Source organism: Emydura macquarii, unplaced genomic scaffold (assembly GCF_026122565.2).
Source record: "Emydura macquarii macquarii isolate MOO-44397 ecotype Brisbane River unplaced genomic scaffold, CSIRO-AGI_Emac_v2 contig_1300, whole genome shotgun sequence".
In the NCBI taxonomy this organism is placed as follows: domain Eukaryota; kingdom Metazoa; phylum Chordata; order Testudines; family Chelidae; genus Emydura; species Emydura macquarii.
Window position 1 is genome coordinate 510277 of NW_027131437.1, and position 21698 is coordinate 531974.

Sequence of the window (21698 nt, forward strand, 5' to 3'; positions counted from 1 at the left end):
TTAATGACATAAGGTGCCAAACTCTGCTTGGTAAATTCATGCAACCCCAGTAGGAGCAGAAGAGTTGAAGAGGCATACCTGAGGGTAAAAATTGACCCTATGCTCAAAAAGCTCTTTGAACCAAAAAAAAAGAGCTTATTAATGTAATGATGTGACTGATATTTATCCTTTAAATGATTTGGGATCCTGAGGAATTTCTGTTATCTTAATAAAAATACTGGCATTCATTTTTAATAGAAGTTCTGCTTTTTAATAAAATGTAGTTTTGGAATACTGAATGCATTATTTCTTGCCAGATGTAACTTCTGTTGAGTACAAAGAAATTATACCCAGTGTATAATCAGCAGCTAACCCTGAAATGTATACACAAGGAATGAAGCTGAGTGCAATTTAAATAGCTCGGTAAATAACAAGTTACTATAGTTCAAACCAAAATAGCAAATTGCCCAACAGTGAAAATGTGACCCAAGACAAGCAATGAAACTTCATTCACATTGTGGTGAGTAGCTAAAATGATGGCCTTGAGGAGCTTAGTTGATATCATTATTGGTCTGGCTTTGGGGATGGGGGTGAGGACATAGGATGTGCATTTAGGGAAGTCAAACCAAATCAACGATGCACTATAGGACCAAGAGCTTGATGTTTCTTAGGTCTTCAATTCCAATATGTCTGTGCTAGGCAGGGACTCCATCTGATCTGCACCGACTCTTGCCAGATTAATCAAACTAAGTTGGTAGTGATTGTTAGATGTACAAGAAATAGGGGGTTGCTCAACTGAGGGTTTCATTGACAACTTGTAATATTAATACAAATCAACATGGGTTTATGGAAAATAGATCCTGTCGGATTAATTTGATACTGTTTTTTGATAAGATGGTGAGTTTGGTTGATGAAGGCAATAGTGTTAACATAATATACTTAGACTTTTGGAAGTATATTGGTTTGATTTCTGGAAGTATGTTGGTTTGATTTAGTATCACACAACATTTAGATTAAAAACTACAACTATATAAAATTAACATAGCACACATTAAATGGATTAAAAACTGGCTAACTGATAGGTCTCAAATGTAATTGTAAATGGAGAATTGTCAAGTGGGTGTGTTTCCAGTGGAGTCCCACAGGGGATCAGTTCTTGGCCCTACACCATTTAATGTTTTTTTTTCCAAGAAAACATGAAATCATTATTGATATAGTTTGTAGATGATACAAAATTTGGATTAAGGGGACAGGTCACTGATACCAAATGATCTGGATCACTTGGTAAACAGGGTGCAAGCAGTAAATGTTTACATCTAGAAACAAAGAATGTTGGCCAGAGTCCAGAGGATGGAGGGCTCTATTCTGGAAAGCAGTGACTCTGAAAAATATTTGGGGGTTGTGATGGATAATCAACTGAACATGACCTTCCAGTATGATGACTCTGTGGCCAAAAGAGCTAATGTGATCCTGGATGCCTAAACGGGGGAATCCTTGAGTAGGAGTAAAGAGGTTATTTTACCTCTGTATTTAGTACTGGTGTGACTGCTGCTGGAATCCTGTGTCCAGTTCTGGTGGCCACAATTTGGAGAGGGTTCAGAGAAGAGTAATGAGACTGATTAGAGGATTAGAAAACGTGCCTTACAGTTAGGACCCTACCAAATTCATAGTCCATTTTCGTCAGTTTCACAGTCATAGGATTTTTAAAATAGTAAATTTTATTGTTTCAGACATTTAAATCTGAAATTTCACAGCTTTGTAACCAGGGGGATCCTGATCCAAAAGAGGGTTGCTGTGGGGGGTGGGGTTGCAAGATTATTGGGGGATGGGGGGGAGAGGGTCAAGGTATTGCCACCCTTACTTCTGTGTTGCTGCCTTTAGAGCTGGGCGGACTGCTGGCCGGGCACCCAGTTCTGAAGGCAGCGCCACCACCAGCAGCAGTGCAGAAATGAGGGTGGCATGGTATTGCCGCCCTTACTTCTGCACAACCTCCCCCTCCGTGGCTCCAGGCCCAGTGCTTAGGAGTTAGAGGCTTGGGCTGGCTGTGTGTTTGTGTGGGGTGACCATGGCACACCCCTGACCACGGGGCTCTAGGCAGGCACCCACGCACCCACCCGTAAGGCTGGCCCTGTCCCCCCCAGTAACACTCCCCCAACCCCCATTACCATACCACCCTCACTCAGCTGCTGCTCTCCGGGCGCCCAGCTCTGTGGAATCTGGTCTCCCCTACAAGAGCCAGATTTTACAGTCCATGACGCGTTTTGCATGGCTGTGAATTTGGTAAGGCTCTATAAGTAGAGCCTTGATAGACTCAAGGAGCTTAACCTGTTTAGTTTAACAAAGAGACGGTTTAAGGGGTGGCTTGCTCACAGTTTATAAATGTGATAGCGGGCTCGTCAGTCTAGCAGAGAAGTGCATAATGCTATCCAGTGGCTGGAAGTTGAAGATAGACAAATTCAGACTGGAAATGAGTAAATTTTTGACAATGAGGGTAATTAACCACTGGAACAACTTACCAAGGGGCCTGGTGGATTCCCCATCACGGACAATTTCTGACTCAAGATTGGATGATTTTCTAAAAGATCTGCTCTAGGAATTATTTAGGGAAAGTTCTCTGGTGTGTGTTATACAGGAAGTCAGACTAGATGATCACAATGCTCCCTTCTGGCCTTGGAATCTATGAATATAGAGTTGTAGCTAATTTGCCTAATAGTGAGCAGAGAGGTTGTTGCTCAGACCGAACTGGACTTCTTGAAAGCTTTAGTCTCTGTAGAGTACAACCCATTTGTAAAGATGAAGATGTCCACAATCCACACGGTAGCGCTCTGTGATCTCTATGCTTTGACCACCTCGATCTAAAGGATTCCTGCCAGTGTGACTCATATAATTAGTAGGCAGAGCTAGAATTGCTGTATTAGAAACTTTGAAATCTGGAGACTTCGTTTGACCATCCTGAACACTGATCAAGATTGGATGTTTCTTCCTAAAGATATGTTCTATTTCAACTTACTATTTGGTACTAAATACTAGTATGCATAGGCCAGAACGTATAGGAGTCATTAGTTCTAGCGCCAATACCATGCAGCTAAAATACGGAAGGAATGTTTTTATTACAGTTTAATGTCTTTCTAGTTATTTTTAAGCAGAGCACACAAACATAGAAGCTAAAAATAAAATGTGCTTTTCCATGCCTCTGTAGCAGAGCACAGCAGCAATAGGTAGTGAGTTTCTCTCTCTCCATGCCACCTCTACAGGGCATTGGCAATGGCATTGCCACATCTTCTGATCTAAAGATGCTGTAATTTCTATTGCCAAGAGGTATTGCAGGTTCCAGAGGCACTCACTTCAGCTTCCCCAGTTTCAAACTGCTGATTTTAAAGTGCTCACTAAGCCGGTAAAGTCTGTGTGTGGGGGTAGGGGGAGGGAAGCTGCTTTGCACTTTCAACCGGATTATATTTTTCACACTAGTTTCCTGGAAATTAAATGTCATTTTTATTTTCATCTGGTAGTGGCATGAAACCCCAGTGGACAATGCAATAGGAAAGATAAGATAGAACAAGTGAACGTTTGCTTCAAGGCTAAATTTGACATCCATATCAGCTTGGCCATTGATATGAGCACATGGCTCCCTGTTTTTCACTGCACATAGTTTTAAACTTTGCCCTTGCCTTCAAAGCTTTGCACTACTCGACCTTCATCTGTGTATCCACTCTGGTCTTTGTTATATAGCTCTGCCAATGATACCAACTACAGGACCCCATTTGTCTCACTTTTCCATTCCCACCTCTGTTCCTTTACTTTTTCTATTTCTATATGGAATTTCCTTGCCCAGTAGCAACTTACATGTATGAACTTCCTCATCAGATGAAGTTCAGAAAAGCACCCATCAGATGAACAGACATAAAATTGTTGTGAAATCTTAAAGGCAAAATCCCAGTTGCCATGACACTGTCTGCTCAGCATGAACATCAGCAGATTGACATAGTTTATCTGATCAGATACACCAGACATGCCCAATTCTTTCACAGCATCACAAGGGCTTTAGCGCTTTGATTTTAGGTTTCTATGCAAAGTTAGTGTAACAAAAAGCGGTGACATTTCCCTCCTCTCGGAGACAGCAGGTGCGTCCTGGAGCACCTCTGCTATTGAAAACATGTAAGCAGCTGTAAGCAGACATGGCTGAGAGTAACCCATCATCAGGCACCCACAATGTAGCAAGTCTAAACCACCCAACTATACAAGACAGCTGTTATTTGCCTGGACTCCAAAGAATGCATTCTAGGGTGAGGAGTATTGCAGGGAATTTTTCAAGCCTGTGTTGTTCAGGTTTTGTTTTGTTTTTTAAATTAAAGATAATATCTATATGTGAGTGACTCCTTCAGTGTCTGGGGGAGCCCCCAAAGAGCTGGTGTAGATAGAGACTTCTGGTAAAGAGTGACAAGCCAAGTTCAGTGGTGATTCTTTTGTTACCATCACAAGGGATGGATGGTAACAATGAAGCAATAAAGGGAGAATAATAAGGGAGGAAACATGCTCTTTAGACTAGACTCTAAACCAAAAACTAAAGAAATCACTAGCAAAGCAAAAATTAGTTAGGGAAAACCCCTGGTGTGGTTGTTGACTTCCTACAGCTTATCACCGAAACAGCAATGTGAGAAATAATCACAATGAAGGGCAAATTTCTTTAGTCTGAATTTAACCCTATGCAGAGTGTTTGCAAAAGCCCATATACTACTTAAGTCCACGTAAGGATTTTTGCATTTCAGGACAAACACAAGCTTATTTCACTGAGTTTATCAAATGCTGTACATATCTTGCTTGAAATTGGGCTTCTTTAGCTAATTTTCAAGCAAAATTCAAATCTGTGCATTGGTGTTCAGTGCAAAGGTAGCCATCCACAAAACAAGAGGCGAGAAAGAGGCAGGTGTGTTTTATATGGCCCCAGGCTACAATGTGAAGGAAAAATCTCACTACCTACAGTCAGATCTGTAAGCCACCCCAGAAGCCATATGAGTTCGAGTGGGGCAGCATGGCACCATTTTTCTACAAGACTCTCTAGAGAGAATGGATTGTTTGTTTTCTCTCATAAGATAACAATATTCATATTTGGTCCTTAAGTACATTTTCTGTAAAGGTCTCAAAGTGCTTTAAAAACAAATGAATTAAGTCTCACTTCCTGCTGTAGATTACACGGCAAAAGTGGCCCATCGTGATCATAGTCTGACTTCCTGTATCGAGCACATAATTTGGTATACTTCCTTTCTTAAAATTCCAATTGCTGTAATCCAGGAGTAGTCAAAATGCAGCCTGCAGGTGAGAAGTGACCTACAATTGTAACGTTTCCAGGTAACCATGGATCATTTTTATATCCATGTGTCATTTAAAAGACCTTTTGAATTTTATCTTCTATTCATGTGAACACAAACTGAGTCCTGTGTAATTTGAACTGGTCTGAGAATTGAAATAGCAAGCAATGCTTGTACAGCATGTGGAAACTAAGTTGCAAGGCTTGGTGAGCCTGACTTCTCATTGGGAGAAGACAGAATTCTAACAGGGAAGTGAATGCAAACTGGGTTAGCGGATGAACAGATGAGCTGTGTTCTCCCCTCCTCCCTTTGCTTAGAGGCTTTGAGCTGAGCTCTGTGGAACTTTGCAGTGTAGCTTAATGTGACATCATTTTTGCTCATATACATATAAAACAGGAAACACATTCAGATAACATCAACAGCCACTTCCTTATATGTACAAAAATAAAGAGCTCTGACAGCAGCAAAACTGACACTTTGATTTTAAAATGGATAGAAACCCAGCATTTTGTAGACCCACATGGGTATTACCCTGAGCCAATCAGGAGCATAGGGGAAAAAATTTAAAAACAAACCTCATACATTGCAATTAGAATCCATGCATCTCTGCATTAGCTGAGGGTGGGCGGAAGCCTGGAACATTATTGCAAATCTTCACAACGAGAAACAATGTTGAGAGAGCAGCCTTATGAAATTCCACTCCAAGGTAAGATGAAGTTACTCGAGCGGGCAGTTGCTAACAAACTTTCCTTTGTAAAGAGCTAGGCGTTTGTTTTTTTGCAGGGCTTGCTCGTAGTTTCTGCTATTGTAGGAATTGGTAAGACCAGCTAGATACCTTTCTCTCTGGACGTGAAATGGAACAGCTGCCAAACTTTCTCCTTTTTGGTTTAACAATAAAAATGCAGCTTTTCTGGACACAGCCCAGTGTTTGTAAAAGGGCGTTGCCAAGTCTCTTTGGATTATACATATTCTTTCACATTATCCTGGAAGCTGGAAATTGAAATGTTTCCTTGCCAAATGCCTTTTCCACCATTTCACATATGTTTGTTTTTGCAGGGTTACAAGCAAGCAGTGGGTGACACAAATTAGTTTATCCTGGTATAGTTGCTCAGTATTACTAGGCTGTGTGTGCATCCTGGATTGTCATTCTAGGGACACTTGTGAGCACTGGATTACTGGCATTGACTTGTTTACTTAAAAAAATAAAAAAGGCTGTGCTGAACTGGCCTGAAAAGAAAAACACATAGAAACAAGCTCTGCTTCCATAGAGGTCAGTAGCAAAACTTCATTTGACCTTGATAGAATCAGAATCAAGCCCATAAAGCATAAAAAGAAAAAACTGACTTTGCCAGTTGAGGTAAGGAAATAAAGGGTAATTGGCTCCAGTATGAGATTGTCCACATTTGACAAAGTCTCTTAACAGTTGATGCAACAGGAGGTGGTTTTATTTTGTAGTTTGTCTGAGATTTTTGGTGTCCTTAGCTGACCCTCTCTAATCAACAGGGCATGGATAGAGAGAGCCCTTATTTTGTGTAAACTGGCACTTTTCTAAGGGTTTCCTTGTGATCAGATGGCTGTCTAGCTCTCTGTAGCAAACTGAAGAATAAGTTCAGCTGACGAAACGTTAGTAAAGAACCTGGGGCCAAAAAGAAGGAGGGGAAATTTGTATTCCTTAAGCATGTATGTGTAATGTGTGGCAAGAAGAATTGCAATAATCTGGGAGATTTATACTGGCAGTCACATACAGTCACTGGTAAAACATCACTGGCTTTTCTAAAAAAGTATATTTTTCTAACATAAAAGATATTCCATGATAAAGATGAATTGATTACTGGACAGGAAGTTGGTGGTTCCATAGGGACAGAGGAGAATCACAACCAGTAATATATTGGCAGATTTCCCAAAGCTGAGGAAAATTATGATAAAAAATTGATGAGGAAAAATATGAATGGAAATTAAGTTATTTAAAATTCCTTACCAGATGGCTAAACTACCACAATTCCACAATTATGAAAGAAAACAATTTCAGTTAAAAGCCCATCCTGGTTAAGAGGGGAAGTGAAGGCAGTATTAGAAATTTGTATACAGTATATATAAAACAAAGGGAAAAGGCATAAGTAGAGAGCCATCATATAAATTATAAGTTATTAAGTGTAGAAAGTTGATTGGGGAAGCTAAAGACATGCTGGTTCAAGGACAGTAAGTAGAAATTTTTTATGTATGTTAGAAACAGAAATCTAACTGGAGTAGACTTATTACTAGATTGAGATGGTAAAATTGTTAATGGAGAAAAGGCAGAGGTGTTTAGTAAATATTTCTGTTCTGTATTTGAAAGACATAGATGATGTATTCATATCATACGAGGATGATAAAATACTTGTTAGTCCATTCATAAATAAGAAGAATATTAACATTACTAGGGATAAAGATTTTAAATGAGCAAGCCCAGATAGTTTGCACCTATGGATCCTAAAACTGTTGGTTGAGGAGATCCGTCTCACTGATGTTAATTTTTAATAAATATTAGAATACTGTGGAAATTCCCGGAGACTGGTAGAGTGATAGTGTTGTGCCAGTATTAAAAAATGGCAAAGGGATGACCCATGTAAGTATAGAGTGGTTAACATATCAGACCCATGCACATTAATAGAAAAGGTGATATGGGATTCAGTCAATAAAAAGGAGTGGGAATATAATTAATGCCAGTGAACATGGCTTTATGGAAAATAGCTCCTGCCTAGCAAACCTGATTTAATATTTTGATGAGATTACGAGTTTGGTTGATAAAGACAACTGCAGATGTAATATACTTAGTGTTCCTAATGGGGTTTTGTAGGGGTCAGTACTAGATCCAGTGCTATTCAGTATTTTTATTAATGGTCTGGGGGTAAATATAAAATCATTATTAATAAAATTTGCAGATTATAGAAAGAGTGGTGGAGTAGTAAAAAATGAGGACAGCACAATCATACCAAGTGATAATACAGCCAGATGCAAAGTTGTGAATCTAGGAAGGAAGAATGCAAGCCATGCTTACAGAATGGGGGATTGTATCCTGGAAAGCAGTGCTTCTGAAAGGGTTTAGGGATCACAGTAGACAAATAACTGAACATGAGCTTGCAATGAGATGCTGTGGCAAAAAGGACCAATGCAATCCATGTATGTATTAGTAAGGGAGTAGTGAGTAGTAGTTTTTAGTGATTTTTATCTCTGTGTGCGGCACTGGTGAAACCAGTACTGAAGTAATGCATCTGTTTCTGGTGTCTATGTTCAAAAAAGGATGTTGAAAAATTGGAGAGGCTGCAGAAAAGAACTACAAAAATAATTTGATGGCTGGAAAATGTGCCTTACAATGAAAGACTTAAATAGCTCAATTTGTTTAGCTTATCAAAAAGAAAATCAAGAGGAGAATTCACTACAGTGTATAAGTACCTTCTTAGGGAGAAAATACCTGGCACCGGAGCTCTTTAATCTAGTGAAGAAAGGCAGAACAAGAACCAATGACTGGAATTGAAAGCCAGACAAATTCAAATTAGAAATAAGGCACAAATTTTTAACAATGAAGGTTGATTTAACTATTGGAACAAACAACTAAGGGAAGGAATGGATTCTATATCTCTGTGTAACTTTTGGTAACTAGCTGGGGGAAAAAAGGAGCTTTGGCTAAAACTTCACAGTTCATAGCAGTTTATCATGCTGCCATGGCCTTCGTTTTTTCTCTGCTAGTTGTGTGGCAGTGTGTGAATCTTTGTGAATCAGTGTGTGAATCAGGACACTGACGGTGATGTATTTTCCCATGTCTGTAACAATTTAAAATAGGGGTTTCAAATGTGCCCTCCTTACCCCCTCCGCAGCCTGTAAAGATTACATGTCCCGGCATGTTGTTTAGATCAATATGAAGCAGTGCATACGGGGACTGGTAGTTTGTGTGTATGAAAGATTGCTAGGCCAAGATTTTTACTTTTGAAAATCAGGCTAGTTATTTAGGTGCTAAATAAAGGTTTAGGAGCCTCACTTTAGACACCCATTTAAAAAAAAATCATGGCACAAAAGTGGAAATTAAGTGAAATCTGAATCTGTCAAGATACCAATGGGGCATTATACTGGGCAAGATTTGGATTAGTGTTTAAAAAAAAAAAAAAAAAATCTGGTCAAGGGTGATTCCATAATAGTTCTTTGAGGAGTGTCCCTATGGGTGCTCTACTTCAGGTGTCCGTGCGCCCTGTGCCTGTAATCTGAGATTTATGGTAGCAGTGCCTGATTGGGTCACACATGCATTGTTGCCATCTTGCACTACCTCAGTCAGTTACATAGTGTTGTTCAACCAACCATCCCTCAGTTCTTTCTCTACCGCCTCTAGCTTGAGTTGGAGCACTTAGCAGCACCTCTTATATCCACTTAGTGTAAAATACCTGATTTAGTTAGCAGTTGGATAGTTATTCTTACCTTTCCTGCTCACCTTAATTTCTTTATTAATTTTTTTTTCTCATTAACTCATTAGGAAAATAAGTTTCAGTTTTTCCCATTTACATCTTAGTATAGTTGCACTGTCCCCATCCCTCAGTTCAGGGCAAAGAGCCCTTGTCCAAAAAAGCAAGCTCAGACTTCACCACTGAGGGAGTCCACTAAGAAAAAGTGCTCCTCTGCTGCTGAGACCACATTGGCACTGTTAACGAGAATAGGAAGAAGTTGAACTGAGCCTGACCACACCTGGAGCCCAACAGAGGTGGTTCCCACCCTCACAGATCATAGAATATTAGAGTTGGAAGGGACCTCAAGAGATCATCTAGTCCAACCCCCTGCTCAGAGCAGGACAAACTAGAGGTGGGGGGGATTGAACACACAGCCTCATACATACAAAGCATACGCTCAAACCACAGAGCTACCTTAGAGACACAAAGATCATCCAGTACCGCGAGTGCACAGAGAGCAAAAGACCATAAGCAGGCAAGCTCTGATAAAGGCTCAAAGGCCAAAGTAAAACCCTCAGCCTTGGTATCCATGGAGCCAAAGAGACACTGAGCAGCTCAACATCATTGCAGTCAATGGTGCCATCTGTGGTGCATAGCACTAGACCCTTGGCACCGGCGATGACAACTCACACGTTGGTACTGCCAATTATGCTGACATCAATACTGTCCTTCCCGGTACCGCAGCAATTCCTGGGACACAGACATACTGGTGTCATCTACTCCAGAATCCCTGCTCTTTGGTACTGACGGTACTCCAACCCACTCATTACTGAGCTGCCTGACCATTCCAGCCAGGTCAGCCCCTCTGCCCCCCACTCTCCCATGACCATGAGAAAGAAGATGAAGGGGAAATATATTCACCCCATCATTCTTCACCTGCACACTCACCCAGACCATCCCACCAGTCAGATTACCACTAAAGCTCAGAAGCACCTAGCTGGTATGGGCATTCTTGGGCACCTCCTTCCATGCCATTCCATTCACCATGGCCCAATCTGTGGGCTGTGTACAGGGCACAAAATCGCAAGCCCTACAGCCCACCAAGATCAAGAGCGCTATGATGTCCGCATTCAGCCATACCAGGACCCTCAGAACCCCAAGACGAGGCGATTGAGGCAACTAATGATCAGGCAGCCTTACCACTGGCAAACCTATCATTTTCATCTCCGGATGAGACAATAATGCCCCTACAATCCATCACGAGGGATGATTTCAGATAATTTCAGGAACTCTTCAAAAAGGTAGCAGAGTCCCTGGATATATCCATGGAAGAATCTCAGCATAAATTGGTAGACATACTCCAAACATCTACCTCAGCAAAAATAGCACTGCCAATTAATGATGCTGTCGTGGAGCCTGCCAAAGCCATCTTGCAGATACTGGCAACAGCACCATCATCATGCAAGAGGCTGGATAAAAAATACTACATCCCATCTACGGGAATGAAATTTTTGTTTACACACCCCACATCAAACTCTTCAGTGGTGGATGCAGTAAACGAGGGGAAAGCAACACCATAACAGAACAACCCCATATGACAAAGATTGAAAGAGGCTAGACCTTCGGTTGCAAGGCATACTCATCTGCGACATTACAATTTCAGATAGCATATTGCAAAGCCCTCCTATCAAAATACACACACTTTTTTTTGCTAAAATGTCAAAATTTATTGATAGCTTGCCAGATGACAAAAAAGAACAATTTAAGGCCAACATCACTGATGGTCACCTCATTGCCAGGACAATACTGCAGGCCTCACTCGACTCTGCAGACATGGCGGCACACTCTATTACTACATCAACAATAAAGCACCATGCATTATGGCTCCATCTTTCAAGGTTCTCCAGATAGGTGCAGTCAACGGTCAAGGACCTGCCCTTTGAAGGCCCAGAATTATTTGTGGTCAAAACTGATGAGTCCCTTCATACTCTGAAGGATTCAAGGGCAACATTAAAGTTGTTGGGCATCTATACACCTGCAAATAAGAAGAAACAGGGCATGTATTATACACAGAGATTCCAACCACCTTACACATAACCACACAGGCAATACTACCTATGCTGTAAACAAGACAAGCCAGACAATGACAAACTCGAAACCAACCTTCAGCCTCTCAACAATCCACCTCAAGACAGCAATTTTGAAGGTATGGTCAAGAGCACAAGACACCAAAGATTCTAACACTGGAAACGCAGATTTCTTGACCATTCAGAGATTCCTTGTCACCTTTTTACTGAGTCTGACAGACCACCACAGCAGACAAATGGATTTTGGAAATTATTGAGACTGGTTATTCTATCCCTTTTATTTCCATCCCACCTCTCCACCCTCCTTCCCCATCCCTCTTCAAGGACCCCTCTCACAAATACTTGCTGCGACAGGAAGTAAACCACCTTATACATCTAGGTGCAGTAGAATCAGTATCAACACACTACAGACAGTAAGGGTTTTATTCACACTATTTTCTAACACAGAAAAGACAGGCAGATGGAGGCCTATCCTAGACCTAAGAAAACTCAACAAATTTGTCAAAACCCAATGTTTCAAAATGATTACGTTAGTAACTATAATTCTGCATAATAATAATAATAAGTCTGCTCTCAACCTCCAGGACACACATTTTCATATAATGATCCATCTGTCAGACAGGAGATTGCTAAGATTCACCTTAGGAGAACAGCACTTCCAATACAAAGTACTTCTCTTTGGACTATCGATCATCAAAAGGGTTCTCTATAAAGTTTTAGCAGTGGTGGCAGCACATCTCTGCAGACACGAAATCATGATATTCCCATATCTGGATGACTTTCTAATAAAGGCACCAACACAGCATGAAGCGAGAGAGGCTACCAGAAATCATAGAATCATAGGATATTAGAGTTGGAAGGGGCCTCAGAGGTCATCTAGTCCAACCCCCTGCTCAAAGCAGGACTAACCTCAGCTTAACTCTCAATAACCCTCTTCATGAATCTAGGGTTAGAAATAAACAAAAGTCAACAGTCCAGAAATTGGAATTCATTGGGGCTTGTCTTAACTGCCCAAAAGCTATAGCCGCCTCATCTGAACAACGCTTCATCATGCTTGTCAACTTAATATCAACGGTTACAGACAGCCCACAAACATCAACCAGAACCATGTGTGATGAATGGATTGCTATTTGGAAGTGTCTGTCCTGCGTCAGAATACCAGGAAATCAGAAGAAGGTGACAAACTGGAGATCTGAACCACAAGTCAGAGGTCAGGAGCCATGCCAGGTCAGGATGCCAGGAAGTCAAGCCGAGGGAGCAGAAGCAGAAGGTGGAGGCACAAAGTACACAGTCCAGAGGGTGGATCCCAGTTGTTTGCACCGCTTCCTCTTCCTGGTAGAAGTAGCGCCAGTGGGCCAATCAGCTGCCAAATGAAGTGTTGAAGCATAGCTGCTTCTGTGGACCCGGGTTTGAGGCTCATGGGTCATGACATCACCCCTTCCCTTAGGGGTGTCTTCTGGATGACATGGGTCCAGGTTTCTTGGGGTGGCTGCTATGGAAGGTCTGAACCAAGTCAAGAGCATGAACATTCTCTGCTGGCTTCCAAGTGTGTTCCTCTGTACTATAGCCTTCCCAGTCAATCAGCTGCCACAGTTTACCTTGCTTGATCTTGGAATTGAGGACTTTGTGGATGGTATATTCCTCCTGACCTTGTACTTGCACTGGTGGGGATAGTGATAAGACTCTGTGGGGAAATGTGTTCTCAGTGTAGGAATGAGACATGGAATACGAGAGGGACTCTAAGGGATTGAGAGAACTGGAGCTCAAAGGTGACTAGGTTGATTTTTGTTGCTGAATCTGACATGGGCAAGTGGAGCGGCTCAGTTTGTTTTGGAAAATTTGAGATGAAAATTTGCGAAGCCTAGAAAATGTTGTAGGTTGTGCACACAGTTAGAGACAGCCTGGACCTTGTGCAGGTCCATCTTGATTCCATCCAGGGATAGGATGAAATCCAGGAACTCAGTTGAGGTCTGATTGAACATGTGTTGTTGTAGTCTCTTCAGGAATGTGTGGAGTTGAGTAGTTTGTTGGTCCAGGTCGTCCGAAAATATCAATAGATTCAATTATACCTCTACAAACTGATCCAATAGGTCTCGTAGCACATCGTTAATTAAGTGCTGTAATGTTGCTGGGGTATTAGTCAATCCAAATGGCATGTCTAAATATTCAGACTGTCCATAGCGGGTTTGAAAGGCAGTCTTCCACTCATCCTCCGCTCAGATATGAACAAGATTGTAAGCTCCCCAGACATTCAGTTTAGTGAATATGCAGGTGGCCCCCACATGGTCCACAACTCAGGGATTAGGAATAGTGGGTAATAGTTCCACATTGTTACCTGGTTTGGGGTGCAGTAATTGATGCAGAGACAGAGGCTTCTCCCCAGTAGCCTTATCTTCCGTGAGTGCTCCTTTAGCATCTCTGTCATCTAATGGCCCCACTGGTTGTTTAGCAGGCTTCCTGCTTCTGATGTACTTAAAACAATTTTTGCTGTTACTTTTTGAGGCTTTGGCTAGCTGTTCTTCACATTCTTTTTTGGCCTTCCCAATTATATTTTTACACTTCACTTGCCAGAGTTTGTGCTCCTTTTTATTTTCCCCAATAGGATTTAACTTCCACTTTTTAAAGGATGCCTTTTTGCTTCTAATTGCTTCTTTTATTTTGTTGTTTAGCCACGGTAGCACTTTTTTGGTCCGCTTACTGTTTTTTAAAATTTGGGGTATACATTTAAATTGAGCCTCTATTATGGTGTCTTTAAAAAGTTTCCATGCAACTTGCAGGGATTTCACTTTTGACTCTGTACCTTTTAATTTCTGTTTAATTAATGTCCTCATTTTTGTGTAGTTCCTCTTTCTAAAGTTAAATGCTGCTGTAGTGGTCTGCTTTGGTATCTCCCCCACTCCTCCCCCAAGGGATGTTAAATTTAATTATGTTATGGTCATTATTACCAAATGGTTCAACTATACTCACCTCTTGGACCAGCTCCTGTGCTCCACTTAGGACTAATAAAGAATTGCTTCTCCTGTTGTGTGTTCCAGGACTATCTACTCCAAAAATCAATCATTTAAGGTGTTAAGTAACTTTATCTCTGCATCCCATCCTGAGCTGAGATGTACCCAGTCAATATGGGGATAGTTGAAATCACCCATTATCACTGAGTTTTTTTATTGTTATAGCCTCTCTAATAGAATCATAATCATAGAATCCCTGAGGTCATCTAGTCCAACCCCCTGCTCAAAGCAGGACTAACCTCTGCTATATCATCCCAACCAGGGCTTTATCACCATTAAAGATGGAGATTCCACCACCTCCCTAGGTAACCCATTCCAGTGCTTCACCACCCTCTAGTAAAAAGTAATGTAAGACCTACCCCACTGCAACTTGAGACTGCTCCTTGTTCTTATTATCCTCCCTAGAACCCCCTTTCAGGTAGTTAAAGGCCGCTATCAAACCATTCTTCTCCATAGAGATTTTAAGTCCTGTGACATCAGTGCCCTTGACCCTCTTGTCCACATCCTTTTTGTTTGGGGGGCCCAAAACTGGACACAATATTTTTCACCAATGCCGAATTAATCACTTTGACCTGCTGGCAACTAATGCAGCCCAATTGGCCTTACTGCTTTTTCACACTGCTGACTCATATCCAGCTTTTTATCCACTGTTACCCCCAGGTCCTTTTCTGCAGAGCTGCTTCGTCGGTCCCCAGTCTATAGCTGTGCATGGGATTCTTTCTTCCTAAGTGGAGGACTCTGCACTTTTCTTTGTGAACCTCTTCTTTTGGATCCTCCAGTATTTTGTGCCCTGTATCCTATCCCTACCTTGTATCTCTCCCCCCAGCTTGATTCCGCAAACTTGCTGATTCTACCCCATCCTCCAGATCATCCCATGATCGAAGAATGCTCTTCGACACCACCTGCGTAACCACGCATTTATCAATACGGTCCCTACCTGGGCCTTTTCCCTGAACAGGGAGGATGGATGAGAACACCACTTGTGCCTCAAACTCCTTTATCTCTTTTCCCAGAGCCACATAATCTCCCTGAGCGTTTCGTAGTCACTATCACCATTGTAGTCCGGTGGTCAGTAATAAATCCCTACTGCTATATTCTTATTATTGAAGCATAGAATTACCATCCATAGAGATTTTATGACATAGTTTGTTCATTTAAGGTTTTTATTTCATTTGACACTGCTTTTTCACATGTAGTGCCACTTCCGCATCAGTACGTCCTATTCTGTCCTTCTGATATATTTTGTGCCCTGGTATTACTGTGTCCCACTGATTCCCTCATTCCACCAAGTTTCTGTGATGCCTATTATATCAATATCCTCATTTAATATGACAAAAAAAGGAGAGTCCTGTAGCACCTTAAAGGCTAACAAATTTCTGTGGGCATAAGCTTTCGTGGGCTGCAATCTGCATCTGATGAAGTGGGTTGCAGCCCACGAAAGCTTATGCCCACAGAAATTTGTTAGCCTTTAAGGTGCTACAGGACTCTTGTTGTTTTTGCTGTATACAGACTAACACAGCTAATCCTCTGGAATATTTAATATGAGGTTCTCAAGTTCACCCATCTTAGTATTTGGACCACTAGCATTTGTATTTAAGCATTTAAAAATTGTCACTTTTTAGCTGTCTGCCTTTATGTGATGTATTGAATGGGACTGTCTTTCATTTGACGGTTTCTCAACAGATCCTACCAATATTTTATCCTTTTCCAGCCTTTTTTCCTTACTAGGCTATAGAGAATGTCCATTAATAGATCCTCCCCTAAGGGATGTCTCTGTCCGAACCAAGTGCTTCTCCGCACCTGTCGGCTTTCCCCCAGCACTTATTTTAAAAACTGCTCTTTGACCTTTTAAATTATATGTGCCAGCAATCCAGTTTCATTTTGGTTTAGGTGGAGCCCGTCCTTCCTGTATAGGCTGCTCCTTTTCCAAAAGATTCCTCAGTTCCTAATAAATCTAAACCCCTCCTCCCTCACCATCATCTCATCCATACATTGAAACCCTTCAGTTCTGCCTGTCTAACTGGCCCTATGTGTGGAACTGGAAGCATTTCAGAGAATGCTACCATGGAGGTCCTGGACTTCAATCTCTTACCTAGCAGCCTGAATTTGGCCTCCAGCACCTCTCTCCTATCCTTCCCTATGTCATTGGTACCTACATGTACCATGACCACCGGCGTCTCCCCAGCACTACACATGTCTGTTTAGAAGTCTTCAGAGATCTGCAACCTTATCACCCGTCAGGTAAGTCTCCATGTGGTTCTCCCGGTCATCATACATCCAGCTACCTGTGTTTGTAATGATCGAGTCCTCCATTACTTTCCCTAGTAACTGAAGTTCCCTTCCTTGGAGAAGTATCCTCAGTGTGAGAGGATACCATGACATCATCTATAAGACGTGTCCCAACTATGGATCGTTTCCCTTTGCTCCAGTTTGATGTTCTCCTTCCCTGAGACTTTCATCCTCCTCAACAATACAGAGGTTGTCAGACCAGGGTGGGACCATTCTACTGTCCTGGAAAGTCTCATCTATGTACCTTTCTGTCTCTGTTAGCTCCTCCAGTTCAGCCGCCCTGGTCTCCGAAGCCCCGTATGTGGACTCTGAGGGCCAGGAGCTCCTTGCACCCAATGCACACACATGCTCCTGCCAATCATACATGTTGTATTCAGTGCAATAAACTGGATAGTGCCCACTCTGTTGCTGGACTTCTGCCTGCATTCTATTTTTACTCCTGCAGCTCTTTCCTTTTTTGTTTTGTTTTTTTATTGAGGGAGGGGGTTATTGTCTTTGGTTTACAGAATGTTAACGAAGTGTATCTAGCTCCCCACTCTCCCACTCCCCCTCTAAACTCTTCTATTAGCTGCCCCTGTTCGTTAGCTCCCTGGTTGCTTAGACCAGGTCTATACTTACTTGGAAATTCAGTGATAGTTGACGGGAGTTATGCAAGCTATGCAGAATAGCTTGCGTAACTCCTCTCGACTTCATAACTCCCCTTATATGTGGCATCTTCATTGCACTGCGCCGATGGAAAATGCGTTCCCATTGACAGAGTGCTACGCCATTTGAGGGGGTGGTTTTAACATGTCGACTTCCGGATCGATTGAGCGGGTCTTCACTGACTGCACAATCGATCTGGATAGATCGATTTGACAGTGGCGAATTTGCCACTGTCAGTGATGACATACCCTTAGAAGTGGGCTTTTTGAACCCTGCTTCTTCCTGAGTAGCCCTGTCTCCTGGTTAAGGGTTGATGGGTGCTAAAGGGCTTAGGGATCAAAGCCTTGTTAAGAAACTCTGTCTTGCCTAGCAGGCTGCTAGGATAAGCACACGGTCCCCCAAACAAACAGACCACACGATATAGAATCATAGAATATTAGAGTTGGAAGGGACCTCAGGAGGTCATCTAGTCCAACCCCCTGCTCAAAGCAGGACTAACCTCAGCTATATCATCCCAACCAGGGCTTTGTCAAGCCTCAGCTTAAAAACCTGTAAGGATGGAGATTCCACCACCTCCCTAGGTAACCCATTCCAATGCTTCACCACCCTCCTAGTAAAAAACTTTTTCCTAATGTCCAACCTAGACCTCCCCCCTGCAACTTGAGACCGTTGCTCCTTGTTCTGTCATCTGCCACCACCGAGAACAGCCTAGCCCCATCCTCCCTGGAACCCCCTTTCAGGTAGTTAAAAGCCGCTATCAAATCCCCCCTCACTCTTCTCTTTTGCAGACTAAACAAGCCCAGTTCCCTCAGCCTCTCCTCATAAGTCCTGTGCTCCAGCCCCCTCATCATTTTGGTTGCCCTCCGCTGCACTCTCTCCAAATTGTCCACATCTTTTTTGTAGTGGGGGGCCCAAAACTGGACACAGTATTCTAAATGCGGCCTCACCAATGCCGAATAGAGGGGAATAATCACTTCCCGTGACCTGCTGGCAATGCCCCTCCTAATGCAGCCCAATATGCCATTAGCCTTCTTGACAACCAGGGCACACTGCTGACTCATATCCAGCTTTTTATCCACCGTTACCCCCAGGTCCTTTTCTGCAGAGCTGCTGCCCAGCTCGTCGGTCCCCAGTCTATAGCTGTGCATGGGATTCTTCCTTCCTAAGTGGAGGACTCTGCACTTGTCCTTGTTGAACCTCATTAGATTTCTTTTGGCCCAATCCTCCAGTTTGTTTAGGTCACTCTGTATCCTATCCCTACCCTCCAGGGTATCTACCACTCCCCCCAGCTTAGTGTCGTCCGCAAACTTGCTGAGGGTGCAATCTACCCCATCCTCCAGATCATTAATAAAGATGTTGAACAAAACCGGCCCCAGGACCGACCTCTGGGGAACTCCACTTGTGACCGATTGCCAGCTAGACAGGGAGCCATTGATCACTACACGTTGAGCCCTATGCTCTAGCCAGTTCTCTATCCATTTTATAGTCCATTCATCCAACCCATACTTCTTTAACTTGCTGATAAGAATACTGTGCGAGACAGTATCAAAAGCTTTGCTAAAGTCAAGGTATATCACATCCACCGCCTTCCCTACATCCACAGAGCCAGTCACCTCATCATAGAAAGCAATCAGGTTGGTCAGGCATGACTTTCCCTTGGTGAATCCGTGTTGACTGTTCCTGATCATCTTCCTCTCCTCCAAGTGCCTTAAAATGGATTCCTTAAGGACCTGCTCCATGATTTTTCCAGGGATTGAGGTGAGGCTGACTGGTCTGTAGTTCCCTGGATCCTCTTTCCTCCCTTTTTGAAGATGGGCACTATATTTGCTTTTTTCCAGTCCTCAGGGACCTCCCCCTGTTGCCACGAGCTTTCAAAGATAATAGCCAACGGCTCTGAAATCACACCTCAGCCAACTCCCTCAGCACCCTCGGGTGCATTGCATCCGGCCCCATGGACTTGTGTATGTCCAATCCTTCTAAATAGTCTTGGACCCGTTCCTTCAGCACTGCGGGATGTTCGCCTCCTTCCCATTCTGTGCCACCCAGTACAGCAGTCTGGGAGCTGATCTTGTCTGTGAAGACAGAGGCAAAAAAGATATTGAGTACCTCAGCTTTCTCCACATCCTCCGTCACTAGGTCGCCCCCCTCATTCTCTAAGGGGCCCACACTTTCCCGAATCTTCCTCTTGTTGGCAACATGCCTGTAGAAACCCTTCTTGTTCCCCTTCACGTCCCTCGCTAGCTGCAACTCCAATTGCGCTTTGGCCTTCCTGATTTCATTCCTGCACGTTTGAGCAGTGTTTATATACTCCTCCCTAGTCATCTGACCAAGCTTCCACTTCTTGTAAGCTTCTTTTTTGATATACTTCAGTCAAGCAGCAAGCACACCACAAACACACACAATACAGACAACAGAATCACCCAAAGGGTCGCATAGTGGCTCCTCCTTCACCTGGAGAACTCCCTCGCAAAACTCCCATTAGCTGCTCCTTTTTGCTCTGGGAATCCACTAATGGGACATCAGGGGCGGAGACTTAAACTGGGGCTGGGCTTCGTGGATATTGCATCAGCAGTTGTCAGCAGGCTACGAAGTTGAGGGTTGAAGCGTGGTTACTCCTGTGAACCCTGTGGACCAGAGTTTGAGGCCCGTGGGTCATGACAGCCCCCATCTGTCCACTCGGCTTCAGGTCTGCAGGCAATATTTTCCCCTTGTTGACTCTGGCAGCAGTCTGAATGTAGCTGAATGGAAGTCACTTCCAGCTGGACATTTCTTAGTTTTTATGAGGCGCCTTTGAGACATGTATGTGCTGTGGTTAAGATGCTAATGTTGCTATCGTTGCTACCTATTTCCCTCCTCACCAAGTTCTTCAAGTCAAATCATACAGCAAGACCATGTTCCATGCCCAGCAAGTTCCATGCCTAGCTGAGCCAACTCAGCCTGGCTCAAGTGGGTGATGCTCCAGTCTGGCTCACCAGTAGAGGTACACAGCAACCAGATCTTCCATTTTGTGGGAAATTCTGCAATTTTGAATTTTTTTCTGTTCCAAAACTTAGTGAAAACAAAAAGGTTTTGTTATGAGGAAATCAACATTTGCTTTTGGTTTTGACGTTTTAAAAAAAGTATATAATATAAAATGTTAAAAAATTGAACCAAAAAGTAATTTTGAAACACAAATTTAAATGTTCTATTTCAACCTTTTCAGAAAGTTCCATTCTGATTTTTTTTAAATAAAGTTTAGTCAAAATTGACATGCTTCTGTGAATCAGCATTTTTTGGACAAAAATGTTCCATTTGAAAATTTCCAGCCGGCTGTACTGTCCGTCCTGGAGGCCGTGAGGGTCCTGATTAAAGTCATTACTGTGATAACGTACAGGATGCAAGCAACTAGTCTGGCCAATAGAGAGGACAGCTTCTGATAAATGCTGAAGTTGGTCGAGTTTCTGTTCACAAGTGGGCAGAAGCAACAGCAACAGAGTTCTGTTACCCATTATTCCCCAGTCTGTACTTTCCAGTTCCTTTGATTTAGGGACCCTATTTCAGTTCAATAGGATGGGAGTCTTATTCGGAGTAATCAACACTTCCTTTAGCCAGAGGCACCCCTGCAGCTCACCACAAGCAGTTTCCAGTGTTGCTAGGTCTGATATTGCAGAGTGTCGCATACCGTTCTTGATGAGATTACAAATCGTAGTGTCATGGAAGATTAGGATTAAAAAGGACCTCAGGAAGTCATAAAGTCCAACCCCTGCTCAAAGCAGGACCAACCTCAGCTAACTCAACCCAGCCAGGGATTTCTCAAGCTGGGTCTTAAAAATCTCTAAAGATGGAGATTCCACCACTTTCCTAGGTAACCCATTCCAGTGCTTCACCACCCTCCTAGTGAAAAACGTTTTTCCTGATATCCAACCTACACCTGCCCCACTGCAACTTGAGACCATTGCTCCTAGTTCTGTCATCTGCCACCACTGAGAACAA

At 42.7% G+C, this 21698-nt stretch overlaps 1 protein-coding gene across 4 annotated transcripts in view; it reads left to right on the plus strand.

The window, feature by feature from the left end:
• ASXL2 (ASXL transcriptional regulator 2) overlaps positions 1-21698 on the plus strand; it is a 222482-nt gene that overhangs the window by 113409 nt on the left and 87375 nt on the right. The window contains exon 1 of one of the 4 annotated variants that reach the window (XM_067550476.1): positions 5831-5991. The exons of the other annotated variants lie outside the window; for them this stretch is intronic. Coding sequence (XP_067406577.1) covers positions 5955-5991 — 37 coding nt within the window. The 5' untranslated portion in view covers positions 5831-5954. Of the gene's footprint in view, positions 1-5830; positions 5992-21698 lie in introns of those variants that run through there. 4 annotated transcript variants of the gene reach the window in all.